This window comes from Seriola dumerili, unplaced genomic scaffold (assembly GCF_002260705.1).
Source record: "Seriola dumerili isolate Sdu_G_001 unplaced genomic scaffold, Sdu_1.0 BDQW01000025.1, whole genome shotgun sequence".
NCBI classification, from domain to species: domain Eukaryota; kingdom Metazoa; phylum Chordata; class Actinopteri; order Carangiformes; family Carangidae; genus Seriola; species Seriola dumerili.
In genome coordinates, this window is record NW_019174280.1 from 14,475,182 (window position 1) to 14,497,032 (window position 21,851).

Consider the following 21,851-nt stretch of genomic DNA (forward strand, 5'->3'; position numbering starts at 1 on the left):
TTACAGCACACCACAGCTCCTGACACTGTTAACCTTAAAAACAGGCAACCTCTATTCACAAGCTTTCCATCACATACGCGGTATCAATGCACACTGCCAATGCCAGAGGCTTTCATTGTCATGCTAATGGAACCAGGAGCCATAGCGCTAGGTGGTAACATTAATAAATGGTAATATCACATCTTATTATACTGGACTTCCTTTTGTATCATGGCTCAGGAACCCTGCGGCAGGAATATCACATCAGGTAAGATAAAGAGCCAATATTAGCATATAGGCTCTATTTTGACATGGAAAAACAATGTTTAATCTCACCCATACACTGTACAGTAGACAGCCGTACTGTAATTCAATAGAAGAGCCACAAAAATAAGCATTAATCAAATTTATATGGAAACCATGATTGTGCATGGGTGCTAATTGCATTGGGCTGCGGAAAATGATGGAAAACCTGCCCCTGGGACCTTAAGTTACTATATAACCTACCTCTAACATTTCCTCTATATCGCGAGGAGCAAGACCACGCTGTAGGACAGAGGACAGCAAAACAACCACAGGAAAGCAGTCACCACACAAAAACACCAGAGAGAGAAAGACAAGGAGACATACCAAGACAGAGATGTGCAACAAGAAAAGACTTAAAACAAGCAACACACTACCAGACCTGAGTCACATGACAAGTGTTTGTTTTAACCTACTTTTAGCAGATAAGTGGAAGCTACAGTGCCAGAACACTCCAGAAAGCAGTTTCAATTAAGGAAATTCACTTCCCTATAATTGCTTGACTTTTACTGTATTGGACCATGAAGGAACCCTCCCCACCTTGCACTTACATACAGTTGGTTGAAACAAGCAACAAGCAATATTTGGAAATACCCAGCTGTCCACACTTAACTACACAAAGACAAAAATGCCATCTATACATATCCATACAGTGTGTCGTGGCTGGCGTCTGACACACTAACTGACATTTGAAGACAAAACATTTAGGATGCAGAGAGAGGAAAGACAATGAATGGCGTAACCAGTCTGAGACAAATCTGACAGCTGGTTACCTCTTCTTCTGTCTGTCCGTCTGAGTCGCTCTGCTTTCGGTCCGGATGATGCTTCAGGAACTGGGCTACGTATGTCATAATGGATTTCTCATCCGGCTTGTCTACATCGACATCTGAGGAGGGAGGAAGCCAAATGAAAGCAATCAGAAGTCAAATCAAGTTGAGGCATGAAGGGAAAAAATAACGGGCACTGACAAAAACATGTTTGACTGACGTATCTATTGAGGAACAGACAACCGGCACCTTCCGCACTTCAGATCGGTGCCTAAGTTCTGTTTGGAGGTGCCGCCACGCTGAATCTCACAGCCTAAATGGACCTTAATTACACTGATGTCAAGCTTGATTTGTCAGAGTTCATTCTGAAGGGCAGGCGTGAAGGGGCACAGATGGTGTTTGGCAGTGACACTGAGGTGCACATCTGATGCTGTGATAGATACCCATGAGGAGTATAGCTACTGATTTAAATGCTATGTGGAGTGAGTTATCTCTCATGATGTGAGCAACACGAAAGGTCACGCTGATGCAGATCAGGTTATTTCACATTATTTTAGTCGGTAACGCAAAGGTCACGTTGTTGTTTTCTATTAAGGATCATATAGCAGAGAAAAAAAAGAATATGTAATACAGCGGGAAGGGACTGTAGAATTAATTTGATCCCATGATGTTGTACAAATGCGGTTGGTTGTTATCTGACCCAAGAACTGTTCAATTTAGTTTTCATCAACTTAATGAAGAAGTCTCTAGGAAATATTGTTTACCTTCTGGGTCAAGGAGCTGTGGAATGCCTAACTCAGTCTCAGCCAATAAAAAGGCTTCCTGCAGATTTTCACGGTTGGGCCTCCTCCATACACGCTCCATGTCAACTAGATTGGGCCGGAGGGAATGGATGACTGCAAAGAATGCTAAACCTGTGCGCCAGCTGGGGCCAAAGTCCTTCACCTCAAGCCCCAAGCGTCTAGAGAAGAGAGAGGATCACAAGGTCACAGCAGACAAAAACATAACCTGCGGTACTGAAGCTTTCGGAGAAGGCAAAGTATTCGATTCTCACATTACACTCGTGCTGGTGATATATTAAAAAGCAGAGCATTTAGCATATTTGTCTTTGCAGAGACACTGTTAACATACTTGGTGGCTGTCTGCTGGACCCATCTCAGTAATGCCTTCCTGGCTCCACCCTGAGGTGGGAGGGGTTTCCTTTTGACAGGTGGGCTGGTGGTCTCGGTGCTGCTGGTGGAACTGTCCAGTGAGGAGGTGCTGCTGGAAAAGCCCTGCAGTGCTGGTAGGCTAATGGTTAGCTCCTCAATCTGTACAAAACAGGAGAGAGGGAAAAGTCAAGCCACCACACATACTTATTTACCTCCGTATTTACTCTGGAATCATTTTTTAACCATTGTTTAATGGTGATAGGATGGTGAATAAGGAAAGCATTGTGCTTTAAAGATTTTGCTACGACTTTATTGATGCCTTTTGTGTTTGGTTTGATATGCCAAAGAATAAATGTGTCATCAAGTGGCCTTCAATCTGCTTTATTATTAGACCTAATGAACCTGCCTGGAAGGCCTATATCGCTTTGCTTGTTTATTCATTCAGGTGCATGTAGCAGTTGAAAGTCTTGTAAGGATGAAAAGCTGTGTTTCTCTGCCCTGTCAGACTGAAAGTTTCAATCAGTCGCACCACTGAAGTCACAGTTGGCACAGCCTGGAGTACCACGCATCAATGCAGCAATGTGAAAAGTTATAAAAAACTCGAAGGGGGCGCCTCACCTGCCAGCTCAATGACCTGACCTCACCTTTAGGCGAAAGAGTACATTTACATTTCATGTCTTTTATTTTGTTTTTGTGCGCTCGTATGCACTGATAAAACAGAAACACTGTATTCTTCTGTAACTGCGATTGTATAGAATTGCAATTCAATTGACAAATGATGAAATATTTATCAACACAGAGAGCCTCCTTAATATCAGCCATGTGTGGAAAATAATCAAAATATGTGCACCTCTAGGGACAACAGTCACAAAATGTATTATTAGATTTCATCCTAGCCAGCTGGGCAGTTGTTGAAGATTTATGTCTATGCACGCATAATCTACTTCTCAGTTTCTCCTCTCGACTGCCAGCAAACTGTGGCTGCCCACAACTCAGAAAATCCATAAACATCAATGTGAAATTAAATACATCAATATGTCAGTAAGTGAGTAAGTACATTTTGCAGTGTTGTACATTTCCCTTATTTAATACCCTTATGTTTGCTGGAATAGCAGCCACACATGCACTGATGTTGCTAAGAGACTGTAGTGTTGTGATTAAGCTCTTGTTGATCTGTGAATGTCTAAATTGCCTGAGGTAGTAACTGCTCGTTTTCACTGTGGATGCTTTGGAAGATTGATTTTCCCGTCTCTCTTCATTTGATATTTCTTAGCTTTTTGCTATCAAGAAAAATATACATTTCAAGCATTCCTGTTTTCCTATAAAGTATTGCTAGTTTACAACACTTACGACACTTGAACTTAATTTGACAATGTGCTATTAATATGCAGGACCATGCTGATTGTATATTGGTAGTCATGTTAATTGTCAATTTAAAGTCCTTGTACTGAACTATAGTGGTGATTTGTTGAAATCATTGACTAAGACGTTTACGCCATAAAACTTGGTTAGCAAAAACTTAACATACTGAATTGTGTACATTGCATTCATTTGATAAACTAACTAATGGTCCTCATGTAAATTAAGTGAAGGCAGTGTCACCTGGAAATAGAGGATGATGGTCCACACCAACCCCAGTACGATTGATGGTCGTCCATCGACGATGTCTGTGGAGTTGATGTTGACTAGCTTGATCTGTGTCAAAACACAACATCCAGTATTTCAATATCTCATAACAACACCAAGTAATTCCAGATCGCAATCACTTCCAGTTTATCCGCTTATGCTTCAATATAATCTCATACATATGGATTAAGTACACACAATTTCCCCCAATCTGGTTATTCGATTTCGTACATATGTTTGCACAAAATGAACGATATACAGTATGGGCATAATCCTCAGCACTACTGCATGTAGATATTCCTGACCCTATCCATCCTATGTCCTGCAAAAACGTTATGAATACTAACCGGAGATCCTCTGTAGGCAGACTGGAGGGCAGATAAGAAAAGGAGAAGAGCGAGAGCCAGAGAGAAGGAGGAAGGGGGAGAGGGAGAGAGGGAGAGAGGGAGAGAGAGTTTAGAAGTACTCTAGATGCATTTGATTGAAGGGGTACGCCTCATTGACTGCGAGATGGCAGATAGTGTAGCATCTCTGAGGTGAGATAACTTGAGTGGTTGGCTGAGAGGAGAGATCTATCGCCACTACGCAGGCAACAGGGATTATACCCAACAGAGATGGACAGACAGAGAAACTGATACAGAGAGAGAGAGAGAGAGAGAGGGGGAGAGATGAGCAAGAAAAGAGAGAAGCAGAGGGCTGTATCTTGTGATATGATGAAGTATTCTATATTATCACACAGAGGGTTATATTACTGATGCGCTGCAGCACAACAGGTCATCACACGGTAATACATGCCACTTCGTATAGACGAACAAGCATGGAGGAAGAGATTGGGGGCAGGTGAGGGCAGCGTGGGGAACGTGGGACAGTGATAAGAACACATGCAATACAAGGTTTCATATTAGAAAACACAGTGTGTTATCCTGGCAACACATGGGTGTGAAGCTGGAATGGTTAATAGAAGCCATTTGTGTTATGACCACACAAGCACATACACACACGCAGCAGCAGCATGCAAAAAGAATACAGGTAACCATGCAGAGGTTGTACCAACAATGTGTTTAAATCATTCATAGATATCAGTCAACTCACTGAAAGCTAAAACATTTCTGATGATTGGTCAATTGTTTAAATGATTAATCAAGCAAAAATGCCAAACATTCAGCTTCATGTATGTGAGGATTCACTGGGTTTCTTTGTTTCAGCGTCAAATTAATATCTTTGGGATTTGGGCCGTTAGACAGACACACAATCTGAAGACATCACCCTGGGCTCTGAGAAATTGTGATAGGGAAAATTTTCTCTTATCCCCCCCTCATATCACAGCCTTGAGAAAAAATAAAAGAGCGTAAACGATGGTGAAATAATTGTTAGTGCAGCCCTTGGTGACATTATAGCTGATGATTTGAAGCCCTCAGTTAAGTACATATATTACAGGTTTTCAACAGTTTACAAATATGATTTATTAAATGGTAAACATCATTATACAACCACACACTTAACGCTTTCTGTGAAACAGACACAAGAGAAAAATGCATCCGACATAAAGCGATTGGGCCTCTAAAGCAAAGGGTAAATATGGTTTAGACATACATCAGATTTACACACAGAGCATATTTACATTTAATTCTCTACACAGTGTTTTACACGATCACACAGGGACAGATATATATTGCAGAGTGCCCAGTGGCGTCTCATCTCCAGACTGCAGATTACTGGTGTAGGATTTACAGTTTTAACCCTGTCACACTTGAGGAAGACAAATCAATGTCCCTGCAGACACCAGCTCATACTTATGGCTTTATTTATGTATATCCAAGAACGAGGCGGGTGAAGCTTTGAGAACGTTTTACTAATCTCACGGAGGGGCAGTTGATGAAGTTAGATGATTACATCCGAAACCTCAGTGCGCAGTTTTGGATGTAATTTTGCCATTAAAGCTGGGAAAGAGAGGTTTGAATCTTGTTGGTATTTATCTAAGGTTAAAAGAGCAGATGGCAGAAAGAAAACAAGAATGTGCAAGAGGTATAAAATTATAGTCCAGTAATTGCATTTTCAAATATTTTTTTGTCATTTACAGGCAGCCAGACAAACAAATGAATCCCAGTTAGATAAGGACAAAGAATGTGTGATTTTATACCATTTATTTTACTCAACAAAATCTTCAAAAACAGAACATACTGGGATCAGGATAAAAGAGGGATGTTGAAAAGTGGAGCGAGTGAGAGGCGGGGAGGAAGGGGAAACAGGTCACATAAGGTCAAGACTCAATGTTTGCACCCACAAGGCAGCAGCAGAGCAGGGAGTGCTGCAGGAGGGGTAAAACACAGGAGGAAAAAAAAACATAAAACGAAGGGGCTGAACTCTTACCTTCCTACCCTCGAGGAAGTTGAGAGCTGTACCGATGTTGGCGACCCAGTGGATCCTCTTTAGCTTCTTGCCCTGCTCACATGGCTGGAAGGTAAACGGAGAACAATGGGGATGGAAAGAAAGAAATAGAAAGACAGAGAGGGGAAGAAATAGAGAGTGTGGATAAAATAAAACAGTGTTGTTGAAAAGAAGGTTATTTTAGATACTGTTACTTGTGAGCATTAAATATAGAACACGTACGGATATTCAGCGCACACCATCTACAGTAAAGACACTATCGTCAAATACAAAAACAGTGAAACAAAACGGAATCCAACAATGAAACAGAGATAGATTAAGATAGAAAATATAGATTCAGAAATAAAATGAGAAAGACAGAGGTCCAATCAGACATGTGTTTTACTATAAACAGCCAGATCAATAGGACACAGACAACTAAGACCTTAGGCAATATTGGCCAAGTAAAATCCTCAAGCTGTGTGTGTCTTTGTTTGTATTGTGTGTGTGTGTGTGTGTGTGTGTGTGTGTGTGTGTGTGTGTGTGTGTGTGTGTGTGTGTTTGCGCCCTCTCATCTGTCCTTGTTAATCTGGGTTTTCCTACTCAATTCAAACATCCTAATACAATTCGATCAATAAGCATTTCCATGTAATTATGGCCTGTTTCACATGCCCTGCATTAGGTCGGTAGCTCTTTTGAGATTTGTCAAAAATGCTTACAGTGGCAGCGTTGACAACAACGAACAATCAAAAAACACTGGCTAAATTTCAGCTATTTGACAGTTCTGCTCTGTGTTAAATCAACTCAACGTGACCAAGTCAAAAATTTAATCCAGCAATTATCAGAGCATATGAAGCCTTTGAAGTCTGTAGCCAAATCACATGCTGTAGAGACGACCACGAGACTCACCAGTTTCTGTCCAGAGAGGACTTCCAGCAGGGCCAGCAGCATCACACCATCCTTGATGTCTTCAAACAGGTCTGTCACCACCAGAGGCGGGACACGCTAAGTGGAAAAACAAATATAACCACGGGCCTTATTTGTATTTGTCTAATTTTTTTATGTTTTTACCTTGTAAAAAAAAAAAAAAAAAACACACACACACACGTAATGCAAGAAAATTGTAAATGAGGTCCAGAGCAGTGAAAAATGGGGCAGGGATAAAATTCAGTTATGGCTTTTGACATTTAAAGATGGAAAGCCTCTGATTTTGCAACTGCTCTAGAAGCACATGAAGAGATATTCTTGATCAAGTACCTGGGGTTTAACTTACTTAAGCAAAAGTAATTACATAAATTCATTGTTTACATAAATATTGCATGCCATTTACTTAAACAAAGCTTTCTCAGTTTTCCTGGAATGCAAAGTCCTGGGATTTGAGTGTTAATGACTCTTGTAATGTACATGAAACTATGACGGAAGAACAATTTTTTCTGCACATTATCCTTCTCTAAGTAGCACAGTGAATAAATAAACCAGAATACAATAAATATATTACACCGTAAGACGTTAATTTAAACTTGTGAAACATGGATAAAGGAAATCCTCATAAAAAACGTACTTGAAGCCCCAAAAGAGTTTGGCGCCGCCATGTATTACTGACAGCTAGAGTTAGCCATAAGCAGAGACTCAGCATGCTCTGAATGGGGTCCTCAAATCCTAAAATATGCTGATGATTTCAAACTGTATCCTTCTCACTGACTTCATCCATGACCTGACACAGACTTCCAGACTCAGGAAATCCACATATCTCTGTTTCTCGCCGATGCCACATCAAGGATTTCTCTTAAAGCACAGTCACATGCTGGGGCTGAGAAGAGGTTTAGAGGAGGGGGGGGGGCATTCAGACGAGCGAGCCATTCACAGGGAGATTAACAGAGTGAGGGAGAAAGAGAGAGGAGAGGAAAGGCGAGAGCTGGGATGTGTGCACGACAGTGTCTGTGTTAGCATGTGTAAGTGGACTATGTGTGTGTGTGTGTGTGTCTGGTGAGAGAGAGAGAAATGTACAACCCCCAACAAAGTGGATACGAGAGAGAGGAATAATTGAGTAGAAAGAGTGGCAGCGAGAAAGATGATAGAAGGCAGAGAGAGAAGGGACACTAACCTCACGTCTTTCAAAATTAATTAGCAAATACAGTAGCTCTACTCGCTAATTCCTCTTCTAATGTCATTTCATGGCTTTGGATATTAGAGTATTCAGACAGCACTCGTGCCCATATCATAAAGTGACAGAGGAAACACTTACAAAGACCCCTTCAAAGGGATAAATTATACCACAAGCTAATTGAAGTTAAATTTACCTATTTGTTCATTATAATCCCAAAGCTAATGAGGAAATTTCTGACTAATTACAAAATAAGAAAGTAATATCCATTTCCTCTGCTCAGCCACATGAGCTAAAAAAAATAAATCAAGGGCTTAATGAGCTAATTACTTATGAGTGTCTGGGCCATAATTGATTGTGAGCAAAGGAGTTTCAGGATGTTCGTCTGTCTGTGCTCTCGTACTATTCCCCTGGTACACTTGACTCAGTGGATTCCAAAAGATCAACAGCATGAAAGACTGAGGGAGGGGCAGAAACAAAGAGAAGAATGAAGGGTTTCATTTTGAATTGCAATACATCCAGTTTGAAGGAACAACTGATACTAGATACCTATTGTCCATTGTCAGCAGTGCTAACATGCCGATAATGACAATGGTAACAAGCTGATGTTTAGCAGGTATAATGCTTACCATGTTCAGGATCTGAGGCATCTTAGTCTAACGTGTGAGCATGATAACCTTTCTGTAACTAGCATTACACAAGTAATTGACAAACTAATATCTTCTCTGATGGTGAAACTACACAGAGAGTCAAATCACCACATTACAATTCATCCTGAGGGGATCACGATTGTGTATGACAAATTTAGTGGCAATCTGGTAGTACTTATTGAAATATTTCAGTCCGGACAAAAGCAGTGCTGACTGATGAACCGACCATCCAAAAGACAAGTTATTGACTGCACCCTCAACAGGCTATAAGCATACTTAGCAGGAGGGAAACTAAAAAATTCAGAAAAACATCCTAACAGCTCAGTTGGCAAAGGCACACACCATGTGCCAGGATGTGCTGGGTTTGAATTTAGCGTGGATGGAGTATGTCATCCACTCAATCCTCCTCTTCCTCCACCACAAAAAGACGGGGTAGGGGGAGCAGGGAAATAAACACTGGAAGAGGAGCGGGGAGCTTCGCTTTACTGCTGCTGTAATCTCTAAGAACACTTGGTTCACTGATTACTGCACTAAAGCTGTTTGCCTGGAAAACGCCTGAGAGACGATGAGGCCTCTGCTGCTCACACCGGCCACTTCGTAATTAAGCTTTAACCTTCTCAGAAAGGATTTGTCAAAATGGAAACTTGGGGTCCGCTCACTGAGTCGCCCCCCCCCTCCCTCACTTGTCACTCCACTGCTGGGTGCAGCTTGAAAGCCTGATATTTACTTGAAGACCAAAAGTGTGCCTTTGTAGGCAAAATTTTGAGGCAAGAAATACTAAAATATACGTGACTAATTGAAGGTTTAAACAAAGTCACCCTCTATTCAAACGAAAGAAACAACCTGCAAAAAGCACTGCCCTGCTGCTCTCTTACAGTTTATACCTTTGGTTTCTAACTGGTGACTTAATCTGGTGAACCTCTCCGAGTAATGAGAGCCATTAATCTTCTGTATAAATTACCAGCTCCAATACGTCCTCTCTCATAGACACTCTTTTTCAGAGCTCATAAGACTTCTTTTGTTATACCTGTGGAATAGAAAAGTAAGGGGGAGGGGAGTAACAGTGAAAGGAAACCTTTTGCCATGTCTCAACTCACCTAACGATTAATCACATACCTTTAGGCGCTGTATTAAAGACCTGTGATAACTGGAGTGGCCTAATCATCTGCATGGCCAAGGGCATGATCTATCCCTCTGAGAGCAAAGCTAAACCAACTGTTAAAGCTTCTTCCCTCTCTCTGTCCTTCTGTCTGTCTCGCTCTCACAGTTTTTTTTTTCTTTGCCTAATGAGTTTCTTTAAATGGTTCTTTGTAGAGTGTTTATAAATGTGAGACAAGCCCACGAGATGCCATTTTACCTCTACGAGCTCCACAGAATGACATCTTCAAGAAATGCACCTCCTTATTACAACAGTTCCTCTGCAACAGCTGAATTGACTTTTGGCCCCTTCTCATCACAAAGCTCTCCGCCATGACGACTAAGGCATTTTTGAAGGTGTATACGGCCCAATCAGTGTCACTATGGCAACGTCAGGCATCAGGTGAAAGGGTAAGCAGTTTCATGATGGGTGAGGAGGAGGAGAGCAACTAATTTGATCAACTAGGTAGAGAGAGAAGCGTGGGGGAACAAACATGGTTATCTTTTCTGATGGAACTGTGATGGTATCGCTAATCTATTGATTAGTTGAATTGTTTAATTAAAGGGAATTTAAATGAAATTTCCAGGCTCTTTGTCAAATAAGTTTATTTGTGTTTTTGCTGCATCAATAGGGCTTTGGTATCAGGACTGTTGGTCAACCAGACACTGTGCTATAACAGTTAACAGAGTACTTAATCATTGGGGGTAATGTATGTATTTTCTTTCTTGCTGAGAGTTAGATGAAAAGACAGATGCTGCGCTCTCATCTGTACAGTAAATATGTAGCTGTAAACAACAGTTAGCTTAGCTTAGCATAAACACTAGAAACAGGGGGAACCAGTTAGCCTGGCTAAAAAAATCCACTTACCAGCACCTGTGAAGCTGGTGGTGAAACCTAAGAGTGGTGTTGTTGTTACCTAACTTTCGACAAGATAGCAGATAAACAAATATTTACCAAAATGTTGAGTTATTCCTATAAGCATTTTGATCCAGATTTTCGGGGATCTCTCTCCTTGGTATGGAGTCCTCATCCTTCACCAAATCACACAAACCCCAGCATATTCAATGACCATGAAATAGCAAAGAGACCACTGCTCTACTCAATTGTGTCAAAATGACTTAATAAATAAACTATGTGCTTATCTTATATGTTATTAAAAATTCAAGGCATTTAAATTTTGGGCTGCTGAGTGTTATTTTCTGCTGGCACGGTCCTGAGACGTGATATCTAATATTACGTCAAGGTTTATTCCCTTCAGAGTGCTTTTCAAATGAATTTTCTGCTCCACGTCACTGCGGTTCAAGGCCCCCACAGCTGTCGTAATCAAATAGGAAACCTTGAGAGGAGCGTCGCAGATTGAAATAACACTTAATTGTGTTGCACCGTGCCATATTTGCCTTGTCCACCCATTCCTGACACACTATTCAAGCAGTAATGGGTTAAATTGAGGGGCCTAATGCAGTATAATAAAATAATTACACGCATATGATGGCTCCTCGGCATGCGGCTGCATCAAGTGTAATTTACACAAGTTACAAAAATACTGTTGTCAGAGCTCTCTGAAGAGGCAAACGAAGGGCAGTCTTTAACTAAAAACTCTTATCTCCACCAATCTAAATTGGCCCGTATTGAGAGATTGCTCATAGGTTAGTATGACTTAAATAACTGACAGTAGCTTGCAGGAAAAAAGATTTATAGTGTATTAATTGCTGTAATGTGAAAGTGATAATTAGAGTGAGAGTAAATCCTTGCTACAAGCTATAAGAGATTGGAGGAATAAAAAGGAATATGAGAGGCATGCAAGCAGGAATGACTGTGTGTGTGGTCTTAGCTTGCACAGTCGGTCCCATGACCAGCTCCACGGTGTGTGTTTGGAAATGGAGCAAATGTCACAGCGAGCACTGTGAATGGAGTATAGGAGAGCTTGAGTGATTTGAAGTGGAAAAGCAACGAGATTGGGAAGTTTACAATCCACAAACACCGACACCGGTGTTTGTATAAAGCAACAACACAATGCTGGCAGTAGCAGTGGGAATCAACCAGACTCTCTTACCTTTGCCAAGTGGGAATTGATCCATTTCGTGAATGTCCTTTTCTGCACTGCCTCCTGCTCATCTGTAAATCAGAGCCCAGAGCATCACTATCAGTCACATGCAATAATACACAAAGAGCGGATTAAAACACAATCTTCCCATTGTCTATTGTTCTGAGAGCTGATTGGGTTTGCAGAGCCGGATGATGACTCTAACTTTGATATTATTACTTTCCGTCTAATGTGTCTGAACACAGTTGCACCAAATCATACCTTACACTGATGTAGTGAGAGAAGGCATTTGACATTTAAAGATGGCATTTTCACTAGCTGGAGTTAAGTGTGGACAGAAAATCCTGCTCTCAAAACTGCCCTTTAGATGATAAAAGGGCAGCGGATCTTCCTATGCGATGACATGTACCTCTTCCATGATCTATAAGAGGCTTTTATTCATTTCTGACCGGAGTTTACATAAAGCCAACCTTAGCCTAAATGTACTGATTTACCTACACACATTGAAGGACATTGTCTGTGTGGGCGACGGCAATAAAGCCCATTTAACAAACACACAATCAATAGCATAGATGTCTCCTGACCATGTCCCCTAAAAAGCCACTTAACTTAAATGAAAACAAGACATAAATCAAGCCTTGTCTATCATGTGTGCACAGGCAAACATACATGCATATAAACACTTGCACAAACATTACAGTGATAGCATTAGAAGTGTATGTTCTGCAGGCTTTTTGGACCAGCTAAGGCATTGCTGCTGTAATTTATCCTTATTCATTACTGCCCATGCAATAAAAAACTGGGACTTCTGCCACGGTTACATCTGTAATCAACAAATTCATGTGCAGCTGTCACACATTTCCCATTATAATGTGCACAACACAGATGTATAGTCTACCTGGGACTCTAAGGAGCCAATCATGTACAGTGATTGGCACATGTGACGGTGTTTTTTTCTGTCCCGTCTGCGCCACAGAGCAATATCCTTGAGATAAGCATGTTATCAGCGAGAGAGGACGTCTGACACAGTGCTTTCCTCTACCTTAATGAAATATGCTGACGCTTTGATTACACTCAAGTTGGTTAGTGTGTCACTGGGTACTGTGGGCAGATGAATAGTAAGGGGTGTGTGTGTATCAGAGAGGTGTGTGTGTGTGTGTGTGTGTGTGTGTGTATGTGTGTGTGTGTGTGTGTGTGTGTGTGTGCGTGTGTGTGTGTGTGTGTGTGTGTGTGTGTGTGTGTGGTGGTGGTGGGGTTTTGTTCATACATAATGCAGATACATTCACACATAGTCATACGTGCCACTGAGCTGGTCCTCGTTCTATGAATTAATCTTTTGATTGGGTCCAGGAGTAATCAAATATTGATGGGCGGTAATATTGGATGAGAATGAGAACGACTCAGCCCCCTGCATCCTACAGCAGGAACATGTGTGACGGAGAACATGTCTGCACGTTCGTGGTACGCCAGCCTCCCAGTCTCAGGGACGAGGTGACTTTGAACTCTGCGCACACACAGTCGCACTTCGGCGCACACACACACAGACGCTCACATTCTTTCAATATCACAAAGGGATACAGATGTCCTCAGCAACCAAGCCTCGCAGCAGCGTTTTTAACACACTTGATTACCTCCTCGGCTAGCATTGGCCTGTATCATCATTAGTTTCAGCCGCAGCCCCTGAGTTCCCACTTTGGCCCCCCCACAGTGAAGATGACCTTAATGGAATATCATTAAAATCTAGTTTGTTGTCTCAGAGGCTGCGTTTCCTGACAAACTGTGATAAGACTGGCTCAAACACAGACAGAAAAGCAAGGAAGTACATGCACAAACTCATTGCAAACAAGCTGTGAAGCAACCATTCTACCCCATTCTCTGTTTTGCTCATTTCCCCACAGGATACATAGATAATGTGAGAAGAATCAAATCCACAGAAATATTATCTTCCGGTCTAATCTAATCTATCAGACAGTGAGACAGTGAGAGAAGCAGGGAGACAGAATGCTGAATGCATTGTATCAAAATACAAACGACCACAGGGTCAGACAGAGAGATAAGGAATCAAACATTTTGACAGTCTGCCCTGCTGTGCTCTGACGCATGCAGCGAGCTGCTACTTCTCTGCTGGGTATGCTTGCTTCACCTGCTGTAGAGCTCAGAGCTCAGCGACCTCCACGTACAGACAGACACACACACACTCTTCTAAGGTGGAAACGCCCCCTTGAAATGTTTCGCTTAAAACACACCACACCCACAGGACCAAAGAAATCTCCCCCTGCAGGGAACACTTGAGGGAAATAGCACTGCAAAATGTACTCACTCACATACAGTAGGCACGTACAGTCCATACTGCAGTGCCACGCTAAATCTCACACACACATAAACACACACACACATAAACACACACACACACACACACACACACACACACACACACCCACACACACACAGCCACACACACAGCCACACACACAGCCCAACCTTCCACACATGCAAAATGACACACACACTATGTACTTCTCCTTCTTTTTCTCGCACTCTCCAACACGCAGCCATGCAAACGCACTGTGCACCTTACCACGGAGGTAGTGGTAGAACCCCGTCACCAGGTTGAGGGATGTGTTCTTTTTTGGGGAAGCTTCGCCCCCTGCTCGTCGTGCCATCTTGTACCCCTGACTACGCCTCGATTCCCGCCGGTTTTCATGGGGACGTTGAGAGGACATCCACGGCAATCTCCAGGAGAGGCTACACTTGCCCTTGCTCCTGCCCTTGCTGCCTCTCCCCCTTTTTTGGGGAGCTGTCTTTAAAGCGCTCCCTGGAGCCCTGGACCTCCCGAGATGACAGTGGTGGAACTGTTGCTCTGGGGCAAAGCACGGACGAAGGCTTCACCCTCCTGTTCTCCTCTTGTCTTTTACGTCTTGCTGTCCTCTGTCCTGTCCTGCAGTAATGGGCTGCAGAGTCCGTCACACTCAGTGTTTTTTCCTGCCTGTTAAGCAGCTTGGGAGTGTGATGCGAGTGTACGCGTGATGCAAAGACTGTTTGTGTGTGTGTGTGTGTGTGTGTGTGTGTGTATGTGTGTATGTGTGTATGAGTGTGAGTGAGAGCAGCACAGTGCCGGCTTGCCTCAGCATCAATCTTTCTTGCTTAGTCCCTTTCTGCCGCTCTCTCGCTTTTCCTCTCACACACTCTCTACCTCGGTCTTTCCCTCCCACGTTCTCTCTCTCTCTCTCTCTCTCTCTCTCTCTTAATTTCTCACTGTAGGCTGCGGGAACAATCCACTTCCCTCCACCGGCCAGCCAATCAGAGTGCGTGGGAATGAATGATGTCACAGCAGCCCCGTCCTGATGTGGAGAGGGAGAACTGAGTGGTGGTGGGTGGGTTGAAGGGGACCGTTTAGCAGGTTAGGAGGGGAGGAAGCGGGAGCTCTACTCTGACAGCATCACACACACACACACACACACACACACACACACACACACACACACACACACTCAAACACAGCATTGGGACAGACGTGCAGGAATTCCCTATGTGTTGCTGGCACTCTAATACCCCTCCTCTCTCTGTCTCTCATCCACACAGATACCATGCGGTGCTCTGAGGCTTGCAGCTTTCTACTCTATAGAGCCTGCAGGGGAGCAGACTATCACTGGCAGGCGTCCTGTCTGATCTGCTACTGTACTCTCTTCAAAAAGGGTCCTCTTTCATCTCAACCAGTCTCATACAGTACATCTGTGTGTTTGTTTTCTCCGGGGGAGGGAGTACTGAATAGAACAGAATACAATGGAAGTGAATACAATATCTGAGGTGAGGTTTGGATGTCATACAGCATGTGATATACCCAGTATATGCAGTAGAAGCTGAGTTTAGAGTGTCTATAGATAATATAGCCAAGGACAGAAGAAATAAAACAGTGTTAAGTGTGTTTAACCTATCTTCATATTGATTCTGTGATCTATATCGTTTGCAATAGATATTGTGCTACTGCTTGTAAAACTTTACCATCAAACCAGCCGAAAAACAAACAACATAGGACAATGGCAGTATTATTCGTCCAACTATTGTGAATTCAGCATCTAAAGAGATATTCTCCAACTGTGAGAGCTACTATCGCTGCTACTAGGAATTGGAACAGGAACAAACCCGTGTTGCAGGGCCAAAATTACCCCAATCCCCTCGACTGCTGCAGTGACATTATAGAAAATACTAGTGTTCCAGTACGGTGACCCCTTCTTCTTTTCCCTGTCTGGTTATATCTGCATTTCTGGCTGACCTGTGCTCTCTTTTATTCAGTCTGTCCATTTTCCTCATGTTTTGTCGATCATTTTCTCTCTCACACGCACACACACACACACACACACACAGACTCACAAACAAATAAACAGGCAGTGTGAGCTCTGGCAATATTAAAAGCACTGGGCTCTTCTTTGAAACCGTTTCAGAGAGTTTCCTGGAAAGCAATATTCATGCAGAATAGCATGGTAGGTCTTATATCAGCCTTAAAGATGAAAGGACCATTCATCATTTGTGTGATTTTCTCTTTTGTTCTTTGGGTTCCCCCCATAAGCGATTTTAATTATGAAAGTCATCAATAACCAATGGCAGCTGTCATCCGCTATCTGTCTGTGGATAATCACACTGCTGACACTCCTCCCTTGAGCAGCCCTGAAACTGGCCGTCATAGAGCCATCATGAGCCTTTTCCACGGACCTGTCTTTGAAACGAGTATCTATCAGCGTCCGTTTTACATTCGTGTATATTCAGTGTGGTTACTGTGAATGTGCCAGCGTGTCCGTGCAGTTATTACAGATGGACTGAGAGTAGTTGAGTTCAAAGAAATATTCATGCAATCCTGTGTTTCATATTTACATATACATTGCCTTTACTAGTGCACTCTCGACTACAAAACCACTATTTTATGACAGTGGAAAGCTGAATCCAGTGAGGCATTCACATTGCACACACTCAGAATCTCTACTCAATAATATTACCACAAGAAAAGAAAATCCTTTGGCCTGTACTGTACTGCAGCCAGACAAAAAGACAATAATCTATTGTTCTTTAACATACTGTTTTTTTTTGCAGCACTACTCAGCCCACACATAGTCAATGATGTAAATAATGGAACAGACCATACTGACTGATGAACCCATGAACAATTTGTTTCTGTTTTCGCCAGTCTTTCTCCCAAGTTCAATGTGTTTTGGTGTCTAATAAATTATTCCTGGAGAGCTACACTTTGGGTTAAACGTGTGAAGGAACTATCCAAGGTGCTGAACCTGTCAATGATTCTGGTTCAATACAATAAATTAACAATGGAGCAACAGAATATAAAGACCAATTTCAGCCATTGTGAAAGTCTATCAAAATATGACATTTTTGTTTTTGTTGGTACGTTTCAGATAACTCTTCACTTAACGCCTGCACGTCAGACAATGAGAAAAGCTGAACTTCCCTGGAGAGTTAAACTGTTTAGAAAAACAACCCCGGGACAAAATCAAAACAAGATGGTGAGGGACTTATTAGGCTTCACCATGGGAGTTGAAAGAAATGGAGGGTGAGCAGGTGCACACACACACACACACACACACACACACACACACACACACACACACACACACACAGACTACAATAAGCTGAATGGAGACAACCGTTTTCACGTTTACTGTATGTGTGAGAATAGACCAACAGACTCCTTTAGGCTGCAGACCTCAGGAGTGTTCCAGTCTGTCCAAGAGAGAAAGGAGGGGGGTTGGAGGGTTAAAACAGACTGAACCTCAGCTGGTCTGGATCCCTAATGGAGCTCCTGGCAGCCCCACAAAACACTCGATCCTTCTCTGAGGTTGTGGAGGTTGGACGTGGGTCAGCGCCCGGCGCTCACACAGGTATGTCTGCGGGGTGCGAGGCTTCGTGAGGAGAGAAGGAACAGCCTCTTTTCAGCCATTAAAGGAAAAACAAACAGCCTCCTGCAGGGTGGAATAACGCTGCTTCTGCTCATATCATAATCTATTCACCCTAAGGATATTTGGGTTTGCTTTCTGAGCAGCCAAGACTTCTTATTTAATCTTGTGAGAAGAGTGTAGAGGCACAGCGCCACCTAGTGGATAAGAAAAGCTGTAAGTGTGTAAAGTTCACTTTGTAAATGTCTGGTTTGAAGTATTGTACAGAAACCGACGAGCCAAGACAAGACAAGGAAAGACAGGACATGTCAGGACAGTAAAAATTAAAAGCTCAGCATAAGCTCAGCTTTTAAATTGCTGTCTCCCAGACGACCCTGCTCTGCACTTGAGCATCTCTGATCTCTCTTAATCTATTAATGACTCCACAACTCACCACCAGTGATTATGGCCGGCCAGATATGGACAGAGACTCCTCCCACAAACTGTACAAGGTTACACACTCTGCTGTCAAGTATTAATTTAGTAATGCATTAATTCAATTATATCATCTTAATATTATTCAAGATGGTGGCTATTTAAATTCATAGAACAGTGCCTTACTATGCTGATGTGAATCGCTCAAGGGAGAGTCAGAGACAGTGTTGATACCAGGAGCCTTTTTTTTTTTTTAGGTTTCTGTAACCATAATGCATCTTATGCTGCAGTACAACATTAATGGAATATGCCTGTTAAAGCTATCATGCACTAAATGGATGGCTTTGTTGTGTGCTACAGAGGTACCCTGTAATTGCTCCATACTCACAGACACGTACAAATACATTTCACAAGCACACACACGCACACGCACACACACACACACACACACACACACACACACACTGATTTAACAGGTTTTGGTGGCTTTTTTTGCCCCCTCTTCTCCTCCCAATAGCTTCTTTATCCATTTCCTGATTCCAGCTCTTCTCTTTCACACCAACAATTCCTAATTTAAAAAACCCTTCTCTGCACTTCCACCAGCGTACTTTAGCCCTAATACTCAATAACACCCTCTATCACACCCTCAGCATCTCCACTCTACCCTCGCATGCCCATTCAGCCTTTCCACTCACCATCCCACTTCATTTACACCACATTTTTACCAGTCCCAACATAAGTGCTGAGACGGAAGTCCAAATGCCAGCCCATTAGCATAGCTAATTACATTTCAGTAATAATGACACCGTATTAAAGAGAGTAAGAAGGGGGGAACAAGTCAAAGTGATTATCAAAACAACCTCTTTCCTCTTTCAAGCACCATCACTCCCTTTTCACTAGCAGATGTGCAGAGGAGGCACTTTGTCGTTAACAAAAATGTCCAAATATCACATTGTTCATTAAAGCCAGGCCACTGATACAGTAATTTTAGCAATTTCAGCACCTGCAGAACTGACACACACGCACATGCCCACACAAAGCAATGAAGCAGATGGGAATGCCCATGAATTAATTACGTAAAGGTATTTATGATTTTGCAGTAAAAATTTAAAAAATATTGTAATTCTAATTTTTAATTGGATTCATTTCTGACAGGGATGCTGCGGGAAATCAAATACTATCCTGTGGCAAATCGGTGTTGCATTCCACCTTCCTGGATTTGAGCTACAATCTTCTTCCTCCTTTTCAAGGGCTGATGAGAAATATTCAGCCAAACAAAACCAATTTTAACACCATACACAAAAGCACATGCAACTAATACAAAGCATCTATTCCACTGGAGGCACCAGGGGTCATATCAAAACACACTTCAGTGCCACTAAGAGTATTAGAAAGACTCAATTTGGCTTTGAAAAAATATTTTCAGCTTGATGTTCCTCTGCTCCTCTCTCTATGAATGTGTGTGTGATGATTTTGTGTGTGTGCCTGTGTGACGCTTTGTGTGAGAGTGGGAGTGCAGGAGTGGGTCAGACAGTCTAAGCTCCTTATCCAGGTTCAGTGGCCTGCCACACATTACAGGGACGAGTAAAGTGAAAGGACTGGCGTCAGCACACTAAATAAATCACTGTGGCCGGAGCAGCAAATTCAGTTATAAGTCTCGTCTTTGCTGTGAAATAAAAACACTGACTGGAACAAAGCCAGAATCATCTACAAAATCCTGTTGCACACAACCACTTGAGTGTATTTATGCTTATCCAGCTGGGGCCATTTTCTGTCTTACTGAAGGTGAATATAAAAACAATTCTTTTGCAGCCAGCAGATGTATGCCTTTTGTTTTATTCATCAACCACCTGTCCAGTTAGTAATACCATTCTGTAAAGGCATTATTCATTTCCTTCACATTTCCTAAATATCACCTGAATGCTCACCTTTTCTCACTGAGCATTCTTGAATTATTAAAAGACAGGGAAGACAGGGTTATGTTGTGTCAGGTGGCAGGTTGTGTTTGTGTCTAGAGCGAGAAGCCTCAGAGTGAAAAGGGACCCTGGGGGACAGATGTCAGCATGCAACATAACAGGAAATAACATTTCATAGATACGGCACGTCCATTGCTTTGATTTTCAGGTAAATGAAAAGGGATGATGGACGCCCTCCCTCCAGGAACATGGTAACATGGTAATTGAATCCAGGAGCAATAAACAGTGACACATGAAACTGCTGTGAAAGTGCCTACTTTTCCATAGATAGAGACGAGTTGGCTTTTATAAAACGGGATAGTAAAAACGAGAAGATGAAACATCGTGTGTACTTTTAATGTTCTTTTCTGTGGGAGGTGGATTATTTGAAAATATCTACTGCTGTGGTAAACCCAACCCATCTGGTGCTCCAAGCAGATTAAATAAAACCCGGGAAATACCTATTTCACTCCTAACTTAGGTATGCTGAAATCATCACATTATCTGCCGCGCTGACCCCTCAGAGTTTAGGGCATCACAATCTGACCTCTATTTAAAAAACCTTCAAGTGCTAAATGAACCGCCAGAGGCCGAATTTTCCACCATCCAATCACATTGTGACAGGTGAAAAGAAGGAACAGAGGTGTCTGTGGGTGAAAGATAAGAGAATGCATGAGACTCAAAGTATTACAGACAGAGGCTGAATGTGTCTCGGGGTCACAAGCTCATGTGTTAGGATTTTTATCTGTGAGGACATTGTTCTGTACGTCCATCAAAACTATCTGATGCCTCAATCTGACAAAGAGCATCAGAGATGGTAGAGAAAAGCTAAAGGAACTGTATCATGAAATCAGAGTGGCCTAAAGCTGTAATTTTGCTCCACATTGAATGTAATGCTCCATACGGGGTCAAAGGGACCCTGCATTGCAGAATCCTTTAAATACTCCTTTCATTACTTCTATAAAGAGTCTTTGTGCTGCCAGTTTCATTAAATGCTCTTGTGTTGCATAACATTTTAGGCAATTTGCCTTGAGAAGTTCAGCTAAATCAACAGACATCCAACTTGGCAGAAACACTTGCATGGAAATGCCAAAAAGGGGGGTAATTTCTTTATACAAAACATTAAAAATAGTCCTTGTGTTTTTGTCAGTTTGTGCTCTGCTGGTTTGAACTAATTATAAATACAAGCTTGTGTGTGTCATTTTGCTTCACTGAACTATACTGGAATACATTTTGACCTTCATGAAGGTGTGTTCTTTCAAAGAGGGTTCAGATTAGATGACAGCTTGCCCACACTCCATATTGTATGGGTCGTACCCCCCCAGTGACCTAATCCTGTGATATGTCACTCAAGCCCTCGCTGACTGTCAGGTTAAAAGAGATTATAATCTGATCTGCAATGGAAGCTGTCACTGAGAAAGCAGTATGGACTAAACACAAATAACTATTAGTA

The 21,851-nt window shown here is 42.3% G+C and overlaps 1 protein-coding gene across 1 annotated transcript in view; it reads right to left on the bottom strand.

Moving 5' to 3' along the window:
• Positions 1-18,825, bottom strand: part of LOC111236785 (nesprin-1-like) — a 126,091-nt gene extending 107,266 nt beyond the window's left edge. The window contains exons 1-8 of the mRNA XM_022765644.1: positions 18,810-18,825; positions 12,139-12,200; positions 7,103-7,198; positions 6,197-6,280; positions 3,803-3,895; positions 2,181-2,359; positions 1,814-2,010; positions 1,011-1,168 (exon numbers count right to left, since the gene is read on the bottom strand). Coding sequence (XP_022621365.1) covers positions 1,011-1,168; positions 1,814-2,010; positions 2,181-2,359; positions 3,803-3,895; positions 6,197-6,280; positions 7,103-7,198; positions 12,139-12,200; positions 18,810-18,825 — 885 coding nt within the window. The remainder of the gene's footprint in view (positions 1-1,010; positions 1,169-1,813; positions 2,011-2,180; positions 2,360-3,802; positions 3,896-6,196; positions 6,281-7,102; positions 7,199-12,138; positions 12,201-18,809) is intronic.
• Between the last annotated feature and the right edge of the window lie 3,026 nt (positions 18,826-21,851).